We start from the raw sequence: 23608 nt of genomic DNA on the forward strand, positions 1-23608 counted from the left end.
TTTATGTACATATGAAATAGAAAGATACATATGAAACTTCAGGGATCAACTGTAATAGATGTAAATGACGTCGAAAAAATCATAATACGTATCACACATAGTGAGGTTGCAACTGAGCAAAAACAATCATGGTGAGGCTGAAATTATGCACCTTGATGTAAGTCCCATGGCAAAGAAATTTTAAGATTAAAAAAGGACGAAGCTATACATATATTTCTTAATCGCCATGAGAAAAACTACATTCAAAGAGTTTAGTTCTAAGAAATTGGTGAGTTTCAAGAAAAACTTGAAGCGAAACAAATAATGAATCTAGAGACGCTTTATTATCGGCTTATCGCAGAACGAATTTAGCACAATGTACTAAAAAATAACTGTTGACACACTTCTTCCAAAAACCTTAGTATCTTCAAGTATTTTACTCACCGGCTCAAAGTCAAACATATTGATTGCAAAATTGTGACCAGTTTAAGCTTCTCCAAACTATGGTGTATGTCATGGCCGAACTTGCTACATAGATAGCTAATGACTCAAAAGCCTAAAGTCCACTTGAATAAATAATATATGCATATTTTGATATCTAATGATTCATTGCTTATAATATATGTATACTTTGTTTTGTTTGAAGGGTTTATGTTTTTCTTATTTTTTTTTGAAGGGTTTTATTTTTATTTTTGGGTTATTATTGTCCTAAATAACAATCTTTATCATCCTCACCTATATAAACTATCAAAATATAACGCAACAATCAAGGAATAGAATACTCAAAACATACCATATGTTTAAGCGATAACCGAATTATATTCATTGCACACAATAGTCTCTCCATCTGCATACCATATGCTTGAAGGAATGAAATGTGCCAATTTCAGTACTAACACACTACCCAGAAACACTTATATATATAATAATGGATTGGGAAAAAACAAAGTAAATCTAAAATAAATAGATAAGAAGACATATATACAAAAAGTCGAAGCTGAAAGTATATAAGTGCTAAAACGTTATGAAATCAATATATGTCGTGTGTACCATATATGTTTATTCTACTCTATTTTGGTTGAGTATCACATGTCATAGGATTAACTACTTAAATTCATTTATGCAATTTCTTGAGAAAGTACCAATAAAATTACCTTCATTGCGCGTTCATTTCTGCGACGAACAATTACTTATTTGCTTGCTCTTACTCGATGAGTTGATGTTACGTCGGATGTCCTTGGTAGGTTTAAAACCTATATCAACAAAACCACAGTTCATGAGAGTTAGTAAAGCATCTCATCTCTGATTTGTGATTTAATCATGATAAGAGAGATATCATCTCAACTGATAGTAGCTTTAGAAAGTCCACAAACAATGCACAATAACCTGATTTCCAATCTCCACCCATTTATTTGCATAAAATTCTAGCTAGAAGAATCTTTGAGTTAAAGGCTAGCCAGAAAACCCATCATATAATCTATCTACTGAAAGTCTAAACCTTACCTTCTCTTTCGATTGAGTTAAGTTCAACTCCAGCACACCATACATGAGTGAGATCTGCATTTAAAAAGAATAGTAATGAGTCTTGTGTTCTTACAACTACAACTCACTTAACACCAAGTGGGCTAATCTATCATTCATATCAGTTAGCTGTATGAGAATATGAATTCATACTAAACTCATGACAATGCATTGTACCAAAATTATATACTAAATGCATGTTTTTACTGTAAACCAATGTGAAACTGTGCACTATAATACAACTGATAACCACTCGTAAAATCAATTCTATATTACTATGGGTGCAGAGAGAAAGAAATAACAAAGTGTATGAAAATCAACCCATAGATTATGTGATTGATAGCATCAATCTCGTTGGACCTGCTACTTGAGTGTTAATATTAAATCGATATTAAACTGGAGTTCATGATAAATGTGTATGAAAAAGAGATTATTAAAAAAGGAAAAAATGTGAATTCAGGTGTCTCTCTTGTCCAGGCAAAGCATCTAGAGGATGTCTAAAATGTTAGGAATCTTAGCGCCAAAGAGACTCAATGTGTCATTATCAAACATAAAGGTACATATTATATAAAAAGATATATGCCTGTATATTATATAAAAAGATACATGCCTTTAGTACTGAATTAGCAATCAGGATAGGGGCAAACAACAATAGAAGAGGAATAATCAAATAATCACTTAAGTCACAAAACTATTCCTACTTCCTAATTTCTACTAAGTACTAAGAGTGGCATAATGCTAAGTAGTCATAGACATTACCCAATACAACATCCATGTTTATTGTATCTTAGTATGTGCTAAGTAGTCTTGGATTGAATGAACGGTTGAATTACTTAGCCTTCTAGTTTTGCTTGTCAGTTTTGGTTGAGAGGGTCATGGACTAAATATTAACTACTAAGACTACTACTTAAATCTTAATTTTTTTCATATATTATTGGCAATTATGAATTTCTTTTTCTTTCTTCCATGAGCAAAACCTTTGTACTGTAGACGGTTGTACATCTATTTTCTATATGATTACATGCTAAAGCATAGCCATCCCCTTTGATGCTAAATGGATCATAACTGTAGCAGCAAACATTTTCAAAGAAAGTAGGAATCATGAATGCAAAAATGAGTTGAGATAATTGAACGGTACAAACTTTTGATTTATAGAATTATATTATGTCGGGAGTGATATTTATAGAGAACAAAGATGTAAGCCAACATCTTTATGCACAAATTATCAGCTTACCTAGTCAATGTTTGAAGTTGAAACAATTTTTTCCAACCATTGCAATTGAAGCCCAGTCCCACAAAAACCCAGCAGAAACCCATTCGAATTGCGAAACCTAGTCTCAAAAAAGTCAGCACTTGTTGACTACTATCATCATACTATTATTAGACCCCATTAGCACTCTTGGATTCCTTAGCATGTTTCATGTTGCTCAAAATTCTTTCACCCGTTTATTTACTTGTTATACTGCATCCTTTTTGCATGGTTTAGATACATCCTCCTACCAATACATAGAAAACAAAATGCAATCAAGAGTTTAAAAAAAAAGTACATAATCTTCTTTTTTGTTGTGTTGGAAACGTAAAACCCCATCACTACAAAAAACAAACTTAAGCCCATAGAGATGAAAGAGATTTACCAGAATACTTGTGGCATCTTGGTCTTCCTTTTCCATTTGACTTCTTTCCAAGTTTGGGTGTTTTTGTAGAACGTCCATTGATAGAATTGACATGCCTAGAGTCCAGTTTAACTTTATCTGTCAACCAGTCAGAATCATCAATTTCTGTGTTTCTACCGTCATCAAAGGAATCTAGACCATCATCACCCTTCCCTTCTTCGCTACCAGACTGACCTTCATTGTCAGGCTCAGTATCATCATTTTCCAAAACTCGAGCATCCAGAGAATCAATACCGTCATCGTATTCATCATCAAACTCTGCCCCTTCATTTTCGAAATCAAAGTGGACGCCATTACTATTCATTTGCCTTAACTTTGCCCAACATTCTTCAAAGAAGCCTCATATTCACTTCATAATGCTTTAATTCATCCCTTCCAACTTCATTATACAATCCCCACTTCTCTTATTACCAACAACAGGGGGATGCTTATTACTTCCACTCCTATTATGCACATATTCCTTGTCAACACTCTCGTCTTTATTATTACCAATCTCTGACTCACTCTCATTATATTCATCATCCCTTCTCCTATCATCCCTATCCCAATATCTCGAATCCCGTCCATTCGAAACTGAACCACGACCAAACTTAAGTACTCTAGAACTCTTAGTACGTGTCACATTCGTAAGAAAATCATAATCATTATTTAAATCATCATACTGACCAGGTAAGGATGCAGCATTTTGAAAATTAATGGGTTTTGAAAAGGGAGAAAAAAACTTACAGACAATAAAACCATTTGAGAGATTTTTGTAGTGAGAGCGGCTAACGATTGGTTAGAGAGAGGAAAAGAGGCATGAAGGGTTTTCCTTCTGGACTTTTTTTTTTTTTTTTTTTTTGGACTTTTCTTTTTGTTTGGGTTACGAACAATTGAGATTGAAATTGGGAAAAGAGAGCGTAGAATTCATTTTTTTTTTTCTGCCGAATTATTAGAAAAGCTGAGGTGTCCCCCTTAGAGAAAAAAGGGGGCTGACGTGGGTTCCTGGGAGCATTCTCAACTACTCAGTATTCATGGTCTTTGATTATTGGCTAGGGAAGAATGGATCCAACTAGTCTGTACTAAATGGGTTTTTTTATGCCATGATTTAGTAGATTTTGGGCCGGGGACTTTTTTAGTTCCCAATTCGGCTTATTTTAAAAAGCAGAGTTGAAAAAATAAAAAACGGCACAGAAAATGCCGTAGAAAAAAATACGACTATTTACGAATAAAGCCACCATCCAATGTGAAATTGTAATTTTTTCAATTGTTTTTTTTTAAAAAAAGACAACGCCTCTTTAATTTCTCTTTTGCAGCTGTTCTCGTGTAACATTTCTTCTACGAGCTGAGCGCTATTGTTTTTTGGGGTATTTAGGTTTTGGTCCTATTTATAGTAGCGATATTAAGTTTTGATATATTTATAGTTGGAAATTAGACTTTGGTCCAACTTTTGGTAGTCAAACTCGTTGACTGTCTTATATTTTGCTTAATACCTAGAATACCCTTACACATGCGTCTTACACGTTTGATTAATTTTAGGACCAAAGCCTAATATCACTACTATAAATAGGACCAAAGTCTAAATACTCCTAATTTCAGACAGACAAAAGGGATTAATACAAAATGAATTAATTCTGATTCTTCCCTTTCGATTGCCCTTTTCTTGCATGAGAATTTATCTGTAACGATATTAGGCTCTCAAGTGTAATATTTGTTGGAGTTCGTTTGGTGCAAGAGTTTGGGTCATGTGAGTTGCTTATCATTTTCCGAAACAAAAGAATACTTGGCCAGAATTCTCATATGGTTGTGGTTGATGCTTACAGTTTCTTATTTCTTTCTGTTTTGTAGGGAGGATTGGGCTTGTCTACATACTCTCTGCCTTTGTTGGTAGTTTGATGGCTACACTTTTTATCAAGAACAACCCAGCTGTTACTCTCTGCCTTTGCTGGTAGTTTACGGTTCATGCTAACTGAACCCAAAATCAAACGGTTGAAATTTTCCTATATATGTGAACTGTTCTTCATTTTCATAAAAGAAAAAAAACGAGAGATGGTGAATGGAGATAGAATAAAAGGATCATGGAGTCCAGAAGAAGATTCAATGCTAACAAAACTAGTTGAAACACATGGTCCAGGAAATTGGTCAGTAATAAGTTCAAGTATATCAGGGCGATCGGGTAAATCTTGTCGATTAAGATGGTGTAATCAACTCAGTCCATTAGTTCAACATCGTCCATTTACGCCTGCTGAAGATGCTATCATCGTAAAGGCACATGCAAATCATGGTAACAAATAGCTACTATTGCGCGACATCTACCGGACGTATTGATAATGCAATCCAAAATCATTGGAATTCAACTCATCGTCGTAGACTTGCTAATGAGTCGTTGTCTGTTTCTTCGGAACCTGATGATGAATATTATTATAGGAAGAGGCAATGTGTTCGTTTGTCGTCGGAGAATATAGTGTTCATCAAGGGGAAGATGACGATGAAGGAGAGGGGTTTTTGGAACTCTTATTGCATAACATTCTCACTAGTCTCGCTGGAGGTCTCACAGCAGTTCTTCATGGAGTGAATGCAAACAACTATTGTAGATATAAGACTATGATTCCCTTAACATAATGATCCCTGGCCATCCCCCACCCATAGCTAAGGTTGTCTTTGGGAGAACGTTTTGTGCATCCATCCAAGAAATGAAGGAGTGTTCAGGACTGTTGTTGGGTTTGAAGTATAAGCATGATAACGACTTATGGTGTTGTCACATATGGTACAGTAAACTGATATGCCAGTTAAGTGTTAACAGTTCTCAGATCCCAAGCTATGTAATGGTTTAAACTCAATGTACTTAGCCTAGAATTAATCCTATATGCCCCGAGAAACCTTCCCCGATAAGAAGCAAACAACTTACTATCTACACATTAAGCATGTTGCTAATCCCTATATTTAACCTTTTGTTGCAACTTTCACCCTAATGCTGATTTTGTATGTACAGTCCGCGGTAAGTCACGGGGCGATTGATAGTGGCTTGCAAACGTAATGACAAATATCGTATGTATCCATACGCTGATATCTCAAAAGCAAGGATTGGAGACTTGTGCAGTCAAATCTGTTCATAGTTGATTGGGTAGCTTCAGGGGAATGATAACAGAAAATTCTCATGCAAGAAAAGGGCAATCGAAAGGGAAGAATCAGAATTAATTCCTTTTGTATTAATCCCTTTTGTCTGTTTGAAATTAGGGGTATTTAGGCTTTGGTCCTATTTATAGTATCGATATTAGGCTTTGGTCTTAAAATTAATCAAATGTGAGATGCACGTGTAAGGGTATTCTAGGTATTAAGCAAAATACAAGACAGTCAACGAGTTTGACTACCAAAAGTTGGACTAAAGTCTAATTTCTAACTATAAATGTATCAAAGCCTAATATCGCTACTATAAATAGGACCAAAACCTAAATACCCTTTGTTTTTTTTTTTGTCCACTACAAAAGAACCCATGGTCACATGATCCATCTCTATCTAGAAAACAAAAGTCTATATTATATAAAAAAAAAAACCAAAGGTCTAAATCCAATGTCCTTACTTATTTATCTCCTCATAATGTCATACCAATACAAATTTCCCAATTACAACATTTTATTATAGTGCGGCATCACCCTATATGTTTTTCCCCCAATGTCACATATATATATATATATATTGTCATTGTTACTGGCATACCAATTAGGTATGAGAATTTCAGTAATTTTCGGAATATAAGTAAGTAATAGAAGCAATCAGTAGAAAAAGAATCGGCAAACAAAGGCATTGGAAATCATACTTGGCACACCAGCCAGCGGGTCATAGTTCTTTATATTTAAAATAACCATCATTAGGGTCGACCACTTACCTTCACTTTCCTTCTCTACGCCTCTGTCTTCCGCTTGATGAACTGAACGAACAAGCGAAGAAAACCCTTACCAAACCAAAAAACGTGAGCGCCTAAGCTAGCGGCTTTTTGGCCGTATCTTGTTGGGCTAGCGCGCACTTCCATTTTCCCTTTACTAATATGGGGGCTCCGTGGCTTGCTGCTTTCGAGCCCCAACTCTAAACCTTTCTTGGCGGGTGCTTTAGGTTCTCTTCTTGGCTTAGTTAGCTCTTGCTTCGTGTACTCTTGTCTAGCTCTGTCTAGAGGTGCTACTCTTTAGTCCTGTCTTGTGATGCCTACTCCTCGAGATGGAGTAACTCTACCTTTAGGTGTACTCTTTTGTAGCTCTCTCCTTTTTTTAGTACTATCGCTATGAAAGGAAGGGAGAAACCAGCCTTACCACTGCTAATGCTACTGCCTGAAAAAAAAAGCGATTGCACTCCTTTTGTACCTCTTGCTTCTTGTAGTTACTTAGATGCTACTCCTAAGTTGGCTGGCTACCTCTTAAGATGCTCTTTTGTAGCTCCTCGTTAGTAGATGCACTCTTTTTGTCTACTACCTCTTGAGTAGATAGATGCTCTTTCCTCTTTAGGGAAAGCTATTCCTTGAGTTGATCGAGATGCTACTGCTTAGATTAGATGGTTAGCTCAGTAGATGCTTTCTTGTAGCTCTTCCTTTTAAAAAGCACTTCTCTTGCGTTCTTGAGTTAACTCTTTGTCTTGTAGCTACTACTGATATGCTATGCAAGTGGACAAGTGGTAGAAGTGGTACAAGTGGTGCTACTAATTCAGTGCTAAGCACTTTCGGACGCTTTTGGGCTTGGAAGACCCTTCAGCTAGCTATTTCTGACATGAGGAAGAATAAAAGGGAGGGGGTACTGAGGAGACAAAGACAACTATGTAAGGCTTAGACCTTGCGTATACAGCTCCGGTCTCTCTTCAAGCACTCTTGCCTTAAGAAGGATCCAAAGGAGTTACAAGCACTCCTTCTTGAAAGAACAACTAAAACAACTCTTCCCATTCAAGCACTACTTGTAGCTACCTATCCCTACGACTACTAACGCTATGAAAACCATACAACTGCTCTATAGCGTTGAATCCTCTCGTTATATAACAAACACGAAACGGTCTGCCAGCGGAACTTCTTACTTCATAGTGATCGATTAGGTGGAACTGCTAAAGCTGGTTGTGAAAAAAAAATCTGTTCACCACAGGGAGCGTGATTGGGGGGGCGGGGGGATGTTGCTTCGCAAGGTAGTTTGTGTTGGAATCTCTATAAGTATTTCTAAATACTAGTGTGTGTGTGTGCAAAGTGGAAAAAATAAACAAAGTGTGTTCTCTCCACTTTAGTGCATTGTAGATAGTCCCACATTGGTTATCCACCACCAGCTGTGACCGACCTACCTCTATAAATATAGGGGATGTGCGTCCATAGAAGATAGAGTTGATCTCAACCTATCTCAGAGAAACAGAACTCGATCCCATCCTATTCTTCTTCTCTTCTTCCTTTAGCCGCCAGAGAGAGTTATATTGCTGTTCTAGAGGGTAGTTTGTTCTAGTGCAAAGTCAGACTGCTGTTAACCATTGAATCCTGTGAGGAAGACGTCACTATTGCCTTTCTGCACCACTGGAAGGGGCGAAATCTTTCCTTAAGGACAGCCTAATCCGCGTCTTGGTTATTCCTAGCTACTGTTGTCCTTGTCTCTTCATTGCTACTGCTGTCTACTGTTCCTTCTGTTCTAGTTTAGTTGCTGTGTTCATACAATTATTCTAACAATCTTAAGGAAAGATTTGCGTAGTAGAACAAAGGAGAGTGCTTTAATACGGCAATCAAAAGATAATTCTTATACTTTGAGTTATTGTTTGTGTTATTGGGTTATGACTTTAGAAATTTTCTAATAATTTCGTTTTTGTTAGGGAAACCAATTAAAGATTGAATATTTATTGATCTTTTGTGGTTTATCAAACCCTATATGGTTGTAGACCTTTCTCCTACGTTTGTGGGAGTCAAATATGAGATTTCTATCAAGAAAAACGTCAAAGTTTGTCTTTTTGACAACTGCATCACTCGTTACGGAAACTGCTGTAACTTTCAGCTCAGAGTTTGGTTTTGCAATCCGCTTCTTGTGTTAGATAGCTGATTCAAAGAGCTTTCCAGTGATATAAGGCTTAATACCCAATTCGTCTTGAGTTGGTTCAAAATTACAGTTCTTTTGAACTGTTTTTCTAGAAGGAGAAAAATATGGTAATCCGGTTTTTCAATCAGTTAGGTATCGTATTCTTTCACTCTTTGCAATTCTTTTGGTTTGATTATATGGTGATATTCTTGCCTTGAGTTGCATGCTAATTTTTCTTAGGAGGGAAATCCCTAAGCTTAAACTTCTTTAATAACCTAGTCAACAAATTATACGTGTTTATCACTAAGATATTAATTGGTTTGACTAGAAGTAGTTTGATATTAATTTTCTTTGTACATATGTAGATGTATGTAGATAGTCTAAGAGAGACCTTAAGATAGTTAATATCAACCACACTCAAATCTTGGATAGTAATTATAATGTATTCAATGCATAATTGCTTACCTCTATTGAGTGTACGTGTTGTTAGACGATGATTATAATTGTAATGTTGTGAAAATACATGTTAGATGAAATAACTTGTAGCTTATATCCAATATAGCATATGTTAAAGTTGTATAGCATGCTAGTTTTGGATATTAATCATCATGGATTTACTTTGAACTTGATGATAGTTTTGTGGTATATTTTTCTAGTTGAAGACATTAATGGGTTGAGCCATTAGATGTTGTGGTAGTACTTGAGGTCTTGTTGATAGGGTATCCTATCTTGCTTGGGCTCATATAAGGAGAGGAGGTGGAGTCCTTAGTTGTTTTGCATATTCAGTGGTTAAATTTGCTTAATATCGTATACATTTTGTTGTGAGGGGTACAGTTAAAGTTTACTTTTCCTGAACCTATGATATGATATTAACCATGTTTGGCATGAATGCATTATTTAGCATTGACATGAAGCTTAACCATGTCATATATTATTAAGTAATGAGCATCGTTGTCTACGAGAGGAAACAATATGGGAAACAATCAATATCCTCCTAAACCTAATTTAGTCAAGGAGATGTAAGGTTATGGATTGTCTTCTTAGACAATATCCTCTAGTGGCTATTTTAGACAAGGAGATGTAATGCTTGTGGATTGTCTTCTTAGGCATTATCCTCTTATGACTATGAATAAATAGCCAAGGTGATGTACAAGTGCGTGGATTGTCTCTCTATGTAAGTTGGAATGTTGAATGATGAAAAGAAGAATAATAATGATATTATCTTAAGTAAAACCTTTTTCATCTAATTCTTCTATTTTTTAAAATTCATCTGAATCACTTGTGGATTTCCTTTCATATAGATAGCATGAACATAATATGACTATGTTTAATATGATCCATAATCATAGACTTGAGTAAAGCATATTCTTGTCATAAGAGTGCATATTATTGTTGTTGTTTCTTTTAGTGTTTATAGCGGTATAATGTGTTTTGTATGTAAGTTTGATTAGGTTGAGTAACCTTTGAACTATGGGGGGTTGTGACCCATATGCATGACACTGTTTTACCAAAGTTTACCTCACAAGATAACTGGAAAAACACTGAACTACAAAGTATGGAAAGGTCTTGGGCCTATCCAAAAATGCTTCAAAATGTGTGTGTGTGGGCTAGGGGGGGGGGGTGGTTCTTGCCAAGGCTATTGTGAATGAATCTAAAAGAAATATATATTTTTTTTGAGACCTAGAACTATATAGTAGATGTTCATTGGTGAAACTCATAATAGTGATGTTTGTTTTAGTTGTCATGCATGATAACAATCTTGTAGATACCACACTATTATTGAATGTCTTATATGCTAATTTTATTTTTGAGGATGTGCTTTATGTAAAATTGGCATAGAGTGGTTGGATGTTCATAATGAACTACGTAAGCGGATCCCATAATTTCTGAACAAGAAATTTGGAAGACTATCAGTGAGTATATCCACCATTCACGGTGATGATGTTTATGTTTCTTGAGGAAGATTCATTAACCTATAAGGAAGTTGTCTATCTAGGAGAAGTGTTCTTTTTGAAGGATACAACTCCTCTAAACTGGACTCTTGATTTATTGGGGGATCTATAGGTTGAATTGGATCTTCAAGATAAAACTAAAATGTGATAGTTGTATTGCAAAATACAAGGCTAATAATAATAGCCAAGGGGTTTCAATCAGAGACAAGATTTATACTACTTTGAAACCTTGCTCATGTAACTAGAATTTCTTCTACAGAATTCTAAAGACTCTAATTGAGTAGTTGTGCAGAACTACAATACCAAGTAGTACCAGGTGATGAGCTTAAGGTATACAATTTAGTTAAATCTTTGTATGAGTTATTCAAGCGCCTATAAATGGCATGAGCAATTCAACAATATATTGGTGTCATATGGATGTCAAAGTACCGTTGTTGATAAAAAAAATTTGTACTTTCTTTAGAGTAAAGCAAGACATATGTGTTAATCTCTCTTTGTTTAGATGATTTAATATCATGAGTGCTAGCATTGAGAATGTGTATGAGACAGAGAAATTCCTATTTAAAACACATAATAGACCGTCATTGAAAACGATAGTTCATTATGTTGTTAAACTTATTTCTGTAACTGCTATATTTAGTTGTCAAGATGTTGACGTTTGAATATGGTTGAATCCCACAACAGACCTTAAACCGCATCGCCCGGATGGTATAGGGAATTTCGGGCACTACGAATTGAATGACCGTGAATATAGGAATTAAAACTCATGTTGGTCTCATTATATTGTTATAGCACTTAGTAGAAATATTTTTCGTTGAAAAGTATGGGTATTATGATAGTAAGCATGTGTTAACACCTTTTGTGGCAGATATCCATCTTATGAAAAATAATCTCCTTGTGTTTTCTCATACTAAATATGTCAATATCATTGGTAGCCTATTATACTTGATGGATTATATATTTGAGACATGACATTGCCTATATTAATGGCATACTGAGTTGATAACCCATTGTTCTTATAAAGAACATTGGATGTATATTGTCAAAATATCCAAGTATTATAGCAGAGCCATTGATTATGGACTGATATTTAGTAGATTTCTATCATTGTTGGAAGGATAATATGTTATAAACTGGATCCAGTAATGTTTATGTGTTTACCTTTGGTGACAATTGAGTGTCTTGGATATCATCCAAGCTAATCGCCTTAGAAAAGGCATGTGACGATGCTGAGTGGGTTAGCAACCTCTTGGCAAATCTTCCCATTGGCTCTAAATAGTCTCCTGATGTGTATATGCTTTGCAACTGTCTCATTGCAATAGCTAAGACATAAAGAAATATGTGCAATGGGAAAAGAATACATGTAAGTTTGAGTATAACTTAATCAAGCAGCTGCTAGAGATTATGTTAGGTTGGTCTTTGTTTGGCCACATGTCTGACCACACTACTTTTTGGAGGCAAGTGGTTACGTCGAGGGGGATAGGACTTATGCTCAGATATAGGGCGACACTGACGGCAACCCTACCTATGTGATTGGAGATCCCATGAAGTAGGTTCAAAGGGAAAAACAAGTCACTTCGTCGTCCTGCAGTACTATCGTCTTATTTATTTATGTGACGTCCCACCCTATGGCGAGATGGTACTATAGTATACTTTGTATAACTAGAATTGCAATGAGTAAGGATGAGTTACTTTTCCGGATAACTAATGGCTTAACCCAATCTCTAATCAACAGGGGAAAGAGAATTTGCATATCAGCTAGGATTAGGATGACCTGACCTATTTTGAACCATAGGCCCGGCTGGAAAGGTTGAGATTCTTGTTCTGCCTAAGAAAGAGTATAGTGGCTCAAGCTTTGATTGATGAGAGGCGAGCCCCCTCCTAAATAGATATAGCCGGTCAGATTCAACAATTTTCTTCTTGCGTGCTTTCTTTTCACTTCAGAATCGGACTTCTCTCTTCGCTACTAAGGGAGAAGGGAGATGAGTTTCATAGGGTCCGCCCTCCCCTTATCTGAAAAAAGGGTGTAGCATCGGATTTGCTCCATTCTCGAATGGCGAGCCTCCAAGAACGCTTTTTCTTAGCGGAGACATCACTAAACCTAGGGATGCCTCTTGCAAAGAAGACTTCGTAGAGATTTTCCAAGACCCCAGTTCAACCTAACCGACTAATATAATCTAGAATACACTCTCTGCTGTGCAAGGATCGCGAATCTCCTCTCTCTCGACACAAAGTCAACTTCACATCGAGGACCAAAGAGATAGGTAGTTGATCGATCGGTGATGGGGGCAGACCTCTTTGCCTAGAAGTGCTTTCTTTCTGGGCGGGGCCGTTTTAGTAGAAATTGGTGGAAATCCACGATAGGTGCTCAACCAAGAAACATGATTATTCAGAAAAGGGTACACTTCAAGTTGCAGCTCCATAGATAACGCCACCATTTCATTCCCGGATTTCGACCAAACCGAGATCATCCAATGCCTATTGGCTCGGACACCGCGGGAAGCGAGCCTCCTAAAGTCGGTATCCTCCTTTCCCAATAAGTAGATTATAAGTAGATTAGCCGCTTTCCTTGTTCTCGGTCACCAAGTCTCATGGATGAGGGTTACCACACATTGCTTATAGCTACACCCCTCCGCTCGTTAGTTGATCCTCTGGTAGTAGCATAGGAAGAAGTTTAAATCCCGATAATTGAATGGAGAAGTTCCAAAGAAAAAACCATCCATCTTTTGTTCCCCGAAAAATCTCTATTCGTGTTTGTCTTCAACTTTCCATCTCAGTAGCTTTCCACTCTTTTTTAGCTTTATGCACCTTAACTATTAGTTCACGAAGAATCCTAAGTAGCAAGATGATTAGATGAAATCCCAATTCCCTCTCTCTAAGACACCAGCCATTGCTCCAACCCTTTCAATAGGAGGGATCGCTGCGTTCCTTGTACAAATATAGAACCAAAAAGAAGGTCCAACCCTTGCAACCCCGACATGAGGGGTTCAGTTCACTCCACCAAAAACTCGGGTTCGTAAGGAATCTAGTAGTAAGTACATATTCTTATTCCATATTTAGTTGGAACAGCTTTTTAGTCTACCAAGGATCATTCTTTAGTAATCACCTTGTCTTGAACATCCCGGTGGGACGCTAGTATGTGGATTGCATGAGTAGATCTTTGATCGACTCCTACCCATAATCCTAAAGAGGCTTTTAAAAAAGAAACAAATGGAAACCCCGGTGGATGAAATTCCATGACTCCGTGCGTTCATAAACAAGTCTGAATTCACCGAGCTTGACCTAAATTTCTATATGGACGACTCTATTATGATAAAATGAGGAGCGGCTAAGCTAAGCTCAATCACAATCCAGGAACCAGATTCCTATTCAATAGAAGAAGTTGTTCGACCCTTTTTTTTATTGGACTACTCTTACCTCTAGACCGCTAGACTTAATCATATGGTCTTTAGTGAACACCAATCCACCTTGGAAAATGAAGTTCCTTAAATACCATCTGACTCAAGGTTTAGCCCAAAAAAAGAGGGCAGGAGGGAATATTTTTTGTTCTAGACTGACATCATCTTTGTTTTTGTCTTCGGAGGTCATTTTTGTTGAACATCATTCCATCCCGCAAGAGTTCCCCTTGAACCGTCCTGGTTCCGCCTGAGCCAACCACTCACGACATTCTCAAAGCTCTGTTGGCCTAAAAGGAAAGGTGATACCCGCTTGCAAAGAAGCACCATCCACTTGCCGGAACGAGGCCTTTCTCAACTCTTGGTCTATTGACGCTATTCCGTCAAAACCTTCCGTAACTTGACTCCACGGGGGGCTCGTGCAAAAAACGACGGTGGGTTAGTTTGGCCTTTAAAGGCGACCGAAGCACATTATACCTAATGAACTAGCGTAGGCTGTGGGACTCTCGCTAGTATTGACCTCCGGACTAGTACCGTGGTGGCTCCTCATCCGAGGAGTAATGCACTGTAAAAGGAGGGCATTCACCAAGCATCCAATCAGCGGTGGACCGGAAAATAGATACAAGAATGATTTTAGAGTTCCCATCTTTCCCGATTGGCTTTGCTTTTCTCGAATGCAGGTATGAAACCGGAAACTCGCCTTAATTAGTAAATAAAGCGGAAACAAACCTGTGGGATAAGTCAACAAATCACATCATATATCGGATATCGCGATCGGAAAGAGAGATTGATTCTCCCTTCCGGGCAAGTCCCGAGGAACGTCGACTTGATAGTCTTTATCCCCACCGGGTAAGTGGGAATCTGATTCATTGATTTGATTGAACCTAGCGGGTAGCGCGCTACTTCAAAGCTTGCACCCGGCAACTACTTTCACTTCCTAAATAGAAAGGAAGGAAGGGAAGAGGTAACTCACCAACAGGAGGAGGATATGAAATAGAGCACCACCAACAACCGTTCCACTCAAGCGGAACTTCTAACTTAAGCTGTTTGCGTTTTTCAGCAGGGTCTGGGCTACGTTTTCGAACCTCTCTCTTATGCGTTCGGGCTCCTTTGAGTTGGCTTGGCCAGTGCCGATAGTCTGTCCTGTTCTTGTGATGGAAGCAGAACTAAGCGAGGTGCATCCGAGAAATCAAAGACGACTATAATCGGTGAAGTCCATTGAGTCGCTAAACCAAGAGAAACCCTCAGAGCGGAGGGAAGGGATGGTATGTTAATCAGATAAACGGAAGTAAGAGCTTCTTCAGCCCGAGTAGCGGCGAGGTACATGAGATGCCGAAGTCATGCACGCCTCCATGATGTGACGATTTTATCGCTTAGCTATGCCATTTTGTTGAGGAGGGTTAGAGGCGCGACATCATTTTGAAATCCAAAGCCCTCTTTATTGAAAGCTGAAAGTCGAACCGGTGAGGTCTCATTCATTAGGCAAACAACCCCTTTGAATAAGAAGAACAACCACTCACAAGAGTGAGATCATTTAATGCCCCATGCTTTCGTTCCACTCGTGCTTCTTTCCGTGAAACACTCCCTTCATTATGTATAGTTTGAGTTTAGCCAAGAGCACCACCTAGAGCACCAAGCGGATATTGTTGAAAACATCAACGGCCTTACCGTATACTTCCCTAGTTTATGAGTCATGTATTAAGTCTTATCTTTTCAACGGCTTAGAAAGACCTTCGCCGAGTGCTTAATGCCAGGAATCATTCGCCTCGTTCGATTATACTTGATTTCAGAGATCTTCTTTATTCTCCTACCCGGATCTACCAATCACCGAGGGCTCAGTGAAGAACGCGGAGCGCGGGAAACGCAGAGGAGAAGAGAAACCGAATCTGCATGAAGTATCCGTATCCTCCGCCTGTGCAGACTCGACCATAGAAAGCCAGGCTGAGACGCTTTGGTAAAGACCGGGTTATGAATAGAAGGAACAATCCAAAATGATCGGCAAGTCGGTGACAGTCCGTTGAGATTTTTTCTCTCTACGCTAACTTGCTCCCCGATAAAGGCGGAGAATATAGCGAGGAAGGGAGTTGTTGCACGTAAAGCCGTGGAGTGACCTCCGTTAATAAACCTTACTTCATACCTAGATCTGTGCAAGTCAAATGAGAGTAAGCTCAAGTAGTTGGCCTTAAGAGCGAGCGGGGAAGGCGCTCGTCGTGAATGATGATTTGAAGAAGGAAAATAGGCAAGCCTTTAATGGTTTCATTGTCCACCGGGAGACTGATTAAATGCGAAGCATGCTTTAGGCCGTGGTCAATCAGCCTGTAAATATGAAAACGGGCTCGTCCGAGAAGGGAGCCGCAGAGATAGGCGATGTAATCATTCAGAGGGTTGTGATTCCCGAAAGAAAGGGAAGTGAGGTTGCCTATGGCGATGAACGGCACTTTGAAATAACTATTCTAGATGGGGGTTTACAACCCGGTCTTTGATATTGGGGGTTAACTATTTGTCGAAAGGCACCCATTCAAGTTGAGGATGGCTGATCAGCGAGGCATAGCCTCTTAGGGGATTCATAAATACATAAGAATTTGAATCCAAGGATGCTCCTATGTAGTCTATTTTGTTATATCGCTTGCTACTGCTGAGCAGGATCATATGATTTTATTAGGCAGGCCTTGGCTGTAACAGGCCAAGGTAGGTGATGCAACATTAGGCCAAGGTAGGTGATTCAACATTTTAGGCGCGTCGTCAGTTATTCTTAAGGAGAATAATGTTATTAGGGCTGTTGGTAATAGTTCAGATGATAATGGGAGTATTCCTGAATCGTTTTGTACAAATGGGGGTTTGAAATTGCGAGTGGTTTGGACTATTAGCTCTTTGATTGCTACTTCAGCTAGGCATTATTTGCTACAGCCTATAATTGTTGAGCATCAGACGCTTAACAGTTTGGTTTTAACTAATGCGGATGGGCAAGGGATGTTTTGTATGAATAAAGATCAGCGGGCGGAACTGAGGGTGAAGCCGTTATCGCCATCTACTGGTATATATATATTTGGCTTGATATGAATGATTTGATCGTCACACGGAAACCTTGAACACACACTCTTTCGCTTAATGATTAAACTGTATACACAATCTCCATTACTGAGCTTAGTGATTTAGACATTCTTCTAATCATTTATCGGTGTAATTTAGACATGTTTAAACAATGACGGAGTTTGTGTAGCATGTCACTGAGATACACCCTTGGCAGAGATGTTATTATTTGCAAGACAGGTGTATATATGTGCAAGCACCTCTGTCATTAAATTGCATCATAGTCTTTTATCTAAATCTCCGTACATCAACACATGCAAATAAGTATCAACACCCGAACAAGCCACAATGTAGAAATAACCTCTTGAATTTAGTCTACGATAAAGGTTTCTTCTTTCGCCATGAAACAGGTAGGAAGGATGGCAAGACAATTTGCTAAACCAAGGTCCGACCCATTTGAGGTTAGGAATGGGGAAAAACTTCACAGCTATCAGGTGGACAATATCAATAGTGATGCCTTCAATGAGAAATCTAGAACACCTAATCCCTAAAGGCTGCTTCGACCCTATGTGCAATCCGCGTCTACTTTGAGTTTGAACCTCCTCAAATCATTTGCCATTGGTGGATGTGCAACCATGCAAAGAGTCACAAAGTGGAATCTTGATTTTGCTGAACGCAGTGAGCAAGGGGACATGTATGTGGACTTATAAACTTGCGTGCATTAATTGTTATATAGACCTGTTTAAATAATCGTTCTTTTGATTTTGAATGCTTCTTTCTTTTAAGGTTCATTCATAATACTTTACAGGTCCCTTAATATGAAATCAAACACTCGAACTAGAACTAGGATAAGTGAGAGGACGATTATACTTTGTCTTCTAATTTTCAAGATCATCTGCAAGTTGCCTATGACAATTCTTAGTTTGTCTTTTTAGGGAATATTGTTGAATGGTGGCCATGCATTAGATGCTCTACTATTGCATTTGATAAAACTGGGACATTGAATACTAGGGAGCTTATGTGCAAAGCAATTGAGTGAATTCATGGACAAGTAGGCTTTGATAATACAAAAGTAGCTTCCTGTTGTATTCCCAGTTGTGAAAAGGAAGCTCTTGCCATAGCTGCTGCCATGGAAAAAGAGACTGCGCACCCAATTGGAAGGTAATAGATAAATAGTATACATGCATTCCCTATCTTCCTATTGCTACTTGAAGTGAAATAAATATATATATATATTTTTGAAAAGATGCAGGGATTTTGTAGGTCCCCATCTGTATTATAACCTTTCATAAGTTAACATTACATCATCCTCTACTATAGAATTCAACTTGATACATAAAGGAGGAATAAAAACAACAGGTTCCATATTTTTAAGCTTAACGAGTTTTGCAAGGTGATCTGCAGCTCTATTTTCTTCTCTCAATACATGGATCAAAAGGACATCAACCAAGGAAAGCATAAGTCTTCTAATGGTAGCCACCGATTCCAAAGATTGCCATGTTGAAGTCTCGATATCTTTAAGAATTTGGATAGCTCTTAGTGAGTCGATGCCACTATGATCCTCCTATAGCCAAGATCAATACATAGACTAATCCCAAATGAATAGCCTTTAATTCTTGAAACAGATTGAGTGAACATCTCCTCCTCCAGAAAACGCAAAAATGACATGACCTTGTTCATTTCGAGCCATACCACCATATCCTACATCCTCCATATTCATTGAACCATCACAATTCAACTTAATATAACCTGTAGGTGGGAGTAGCCATCTAACCTGTTTGGTTATTGCCTTCTTATATTTGAAAGAGAGTCCTATTTGATCAGCAAAAACTCGTAAGCTTATGGTATCCTTAAGCTCCTCCACTTGTACCTCCAAGTAATGCTTCATATCCCTCAATAACATGTTACTGATGACTGTCGGGTTCGAAAACATTCCATTAAACCTTCTGTTATTACGTTCAGTCCAGATGTAACCTATGGTAGCACATATATACACTTGGATCAATTCTGCCTTTTGTGATTTCCCTCGTACCATATTGATAAGATTGCACCACTCCTTATTTGAATGATCGACTTGTCTCCCCAAGCCTATAGCATGCTTTACATTAGACCAAATCTCTTTAGTAAAGGGGCAATCGAAGTACAAATGTTTAGAATTTTCTCTGCTATTGTTGCAAAAACAGCATGAAGAAGTTTGCGTAACCTTCTTATACACTAGTCTATCCTGTGTAGGCATACTTCCAGAGAATAATTGCCAAGCATTGAAAGAATATTTAGGAATCACCAACCTCCCCCAAACAAGATTTGACCATTTAACTTTGTTCCGTTTCCTTCTCAAAGATGAGTAAGCAGATTTGATAGAGAATATACCTGATGGTGTTTCTGTCCATATCACTTGGTCCTCTGAGAGCTCTGAGAAAATGTCCACTTTAAGAATATTTTGCTTGATATTTCCTTCAGGTAGTGCTTGAACTAGAGAGTTCCATCGACCATGTTCTATGAGATCACTAACAATGGCATTCTCTGGTAGATTGATGGTATTTTTTGCCTCACTGTTGTTCCATAGAGGCTCCTTTAGACACCAAATATCATGCCAGAGAGAAGTTTGAGTACCTTTAGCGATGATATATTTGGTATATAGTTGAGCATATTTTCTGCATTTAAGGATTGATCTCCATGACCATGAGCAATCTTGTGGAATTTTCATAGTCCAGAAAAATTTAGACTTAATTTGCTCTCTCCATATCCATTTCACCCATATGTTCTTTTCCTTGCTAACAATCTTGAAAATCAAACCACAAAGAGCACTTCTGTTCCATATAATAGGATCAATGATGCCCAAACCTCCTTCAATTTTGGAATACAGCAGGTTATCTCTTGAAGTTTGATGCATCTTAGCCTCCATGAATGGACCACTCCATAGGAATTTGATACAAAGCTTAGAAACCTTAAGCAGGACACCTTTAGGAAGCAAGAAGGTTCTAGCCCAATATGAATGAAAAGACATGAGGATAGACTGAATGAGTTGCAATCTTCCAGCATGACTAAGATTCTTGCACTTCCAATTGGTAATCCTGCATGATACCTTTTCCAGAAGAGGTAGGCAATCTCTAATGCTGATTCTAGCGGATACTAAAGGAAGACCCAGATACTTGATAGGGGGCTTGGAGACTTGAATTTCCATCAAAGCAGATAGAGTATCAGCAGAAAAATTAGGCAGACTTCCGAGGAGCATCGAAGATTTATTGAGATTGATATGAAGTCCAGTAGCATCAGTAAAAGAGCCTAACACAGCTTTGAGTGCTAGAATAGATTCTTCATTGCCTTTTGCAAATAATAGAATATCATCTGCAAAACAGAGATGAGTAATCCTAGAATGTTTGCATTTAGGATGAAACTGGATTTGCTTACTCAAATATGCTTGTGCCATGAGAGAATTGAAGATCTCCATTATCATGACAAAAATATAGGGGGAAAGAGGGTCTCCTGTCAGCAACCCCTCTTTCTGGAAATAACCATGTGGAGCACCATTGATAATCACAGAAAAGAATGGAGAAGAGTAGCAACAAGAAATCCATCTTTTTATCCTCGGAGGAAAATTAAGAACATCAAGCATATAAGAGATAGTTGACCAAGATACAATATCATAGGCCTTCTGGATATCAATTTTTATTGTACACCTTGCTGTTCCATGCTTCCGTGTGTAACTTCTTAGAAGTTCATGAGAAAGAAGTATATTCTCTTGAATAGATCTACCTGGTATAAATGCAGACTGACAAGGTGCAATGATACTATCCATGAGAGGTTGTAACCTGTTAGTGATCAACTTTGCTACACACTTGTAAATCACATTAGTACATGAAATAGGTCTGAAGTCAGAAACTCTTTTAGGTGCTAGAATCTTGGGGATCAATACAATAAATGTAGAGTTTATACTTTGCGGAATATGATGGTGCTTAAACATGTATTGAATTGATCGCACAAAATCCTCACCCACAATATGCCAAGATTTCTTGAAAAAGTAGGCATTATAACCATCAGGTCCGGGGGCCTTATTATCCTCCATAGAAAAGAGAATAGATTTTATCTCATCATAGGTGGGCATACAATCTAACTCGTCATGGATAGCAGAAGCTATAATACCTGAAAGAGTTAGATCATTGAAGAAAGGAGCCTCAGAGAGAATAGGAGATTCCACGCCCAACATACTTTGATAGAACTGAAGAAATTCTGACGAAATAAGATCTGGATCCTTTAGAAGAGTGCCAATATTATTTTCAATAGACCAAATAAGATTTCTTCCTTTCTTCTCCTTTATGGCATTAAAGAAATAAGAATTGCACTTATCATTGAACATGAGCCAATCACAATCAGCTTTTTGCCTTAAATCTGCTTGTTCCATCTTTGCAAGGATAACATAAGAAGCCCTTGCATATTTTTATTCCCTAAACAATATAGGATCAAAAGGTGCAAGATATAGAGATCTCTGAGCATCATACCATGTTTCCTTAGCAGTAGCCACTCTGTCAGAGAAATTAGAAAACTTGCCTCTAGACCACCCTCTTATAGCTTTTTTGAGAAATCTTAATTTAGCATTAAGAATATAAACTGGATTGCCTGCCATATTGATATTCCAAGACTGAGTAAGAACTTCATTGAATTCAGGATGTACCAGCCAGATGTTGCAAAACCGGAAAGGCATATGAACTTTTCTTGCATTGTGCCAATTGATAGAAATAGGTGAATGGTTAGAAATACCAAAGGAGAGAAAAAAGCCTTCGCATTACCGCGAAAGTATTAGTCCAAGATAAATTAACAAGGCATCTATCAATCTTAGACATCTTCCTATTCAAACCTTCAGCATTATTAGACCAAGTGTAAAGATTACCAGAAAACTTGAGATCAGCTAGTCCTGAGTGAGTTATACAATCAAGAAAACCCTTAGTTTCCCTCGGGTGTACAAAGATTGCATCCAACTCTTTCATGTGAGTAGAGCACATTATTGAAATCTCCAACTACACACCATGGCTCGAAAAACAGTTAGTTAAACCCTTAAGGAAGGTCCATAACTCTTCTCTCTCTCGGACAAGTCATTCTTGGCATATACCAATTGTAAGAAAAAATTTCTTCCCTTGTGGATGATAAGTGACCGAGAATGTATATAGCTTGTTTGTTTTCGACAAGCTTCTCAACATGAATATAATCTTTATCCCAACAAATCCAAACTCTTCCCATAGGATCACTATTATAATTATGGCAGAAAGACCACTTATAACAAGAATAATTTCTAATGTTATCAAAATTTTCTTGTTTTACTTTTGTTTCTAAGAGACCAAATAAGCAAAAATTATTTTCAATTCTAATCTTAGCTACTTCTTTAGCTTTAAAAGGATCGTTAATACCTCTAACATTCCAGAATCCCATTGGCTTGGTCATCATGATAAAGATTTTTTGTTTTTGCTCCTCGATGGCCCTGTAGGTGATTTCTGGCCTTGTTTCACCTGTTTAGAGTTCACATCTGTACTCTTTGCTTGATTATTCTTTTTCCTCTGCTGTCTTGTGGAGATGGGACTGATGGCTTTAACAGGAGATAAGACAATAGGAATTTCTGAGCTCCTATCTTCATAGGTGTGATCAAAAAAATAATCCTTTTCACTTGCTGTTGTACCACTGCCATTGCAAGAGTGTTGATTTTCCTTTGCATTTAGGAAAGAATGAAGCTCTTCAGAGGTTTCATCATGAAACTTAATCATACTTAAGTCTTCAGATCCATTCGAGGGATTAAAAACATTAGAATTATGTTCATAGATGACCATAGATTTTCCAGTAGAGTTAGAACTATCAAACAATTCAGTAGTAGGCTTTGCAATAATTATAGCCCTTGATAGGTCTTCTTGTGATTCCCTCGGTGTAAGACTCTGTATACCACTGTTATTGAAACTAGAATTTGCCATCTTATAAGAGCTGAGATCAATAATAAATTGTCCAGGGTCTGAGAGAGAGTCTTCCGAAGGTTGGTAAACATCAAGAGCATTCTGATATTCGGTGGAACTATCATT

The 23608-nt window shown here is 37.8% G+C and overlaps 1 protein-coding gene across 1 annotated transcript; it reads right to left on the minus strand.

The window, feature by feature from the left end:
- Positions 1-3105: 3105 nt before the first annotated feature.
- On the minus strand, positions 3106-21951 carry LOC147521080 (uncharacterized). The gene is made up of 4 exons (XM_086558090.1): positions 19216-21951; positions 18853-19113; positions 3585-3834; positions 3106-3500 (listed from the first exon to the last, which is right to left on the minus strand). The coding sequence occupies exons 1-4, from the start codon at positions 21949-21951 to the stop codon at positions 3106-3108; spliced, it is 3642 nt and encodes a 1213-aa protein (XP_086414216.1).
- Between the last annotated feature and the right edge of the window lie 1657 nt (positions 21952-23608).

This window comes from Coptis chinensis, chromosome 1, assembly GCF_015680905.1.
Source record: "Coptis chinensis isolate HL-2020 chromosome 1, ASM1568090v1, whole genome shotgun sequence".
NCBI lineage: Eukaryota > Viridiplantae > Streptophyta > Magnoliopsida > Ranunculales > Ranunculaceae > Coptis > Coptis chinensis.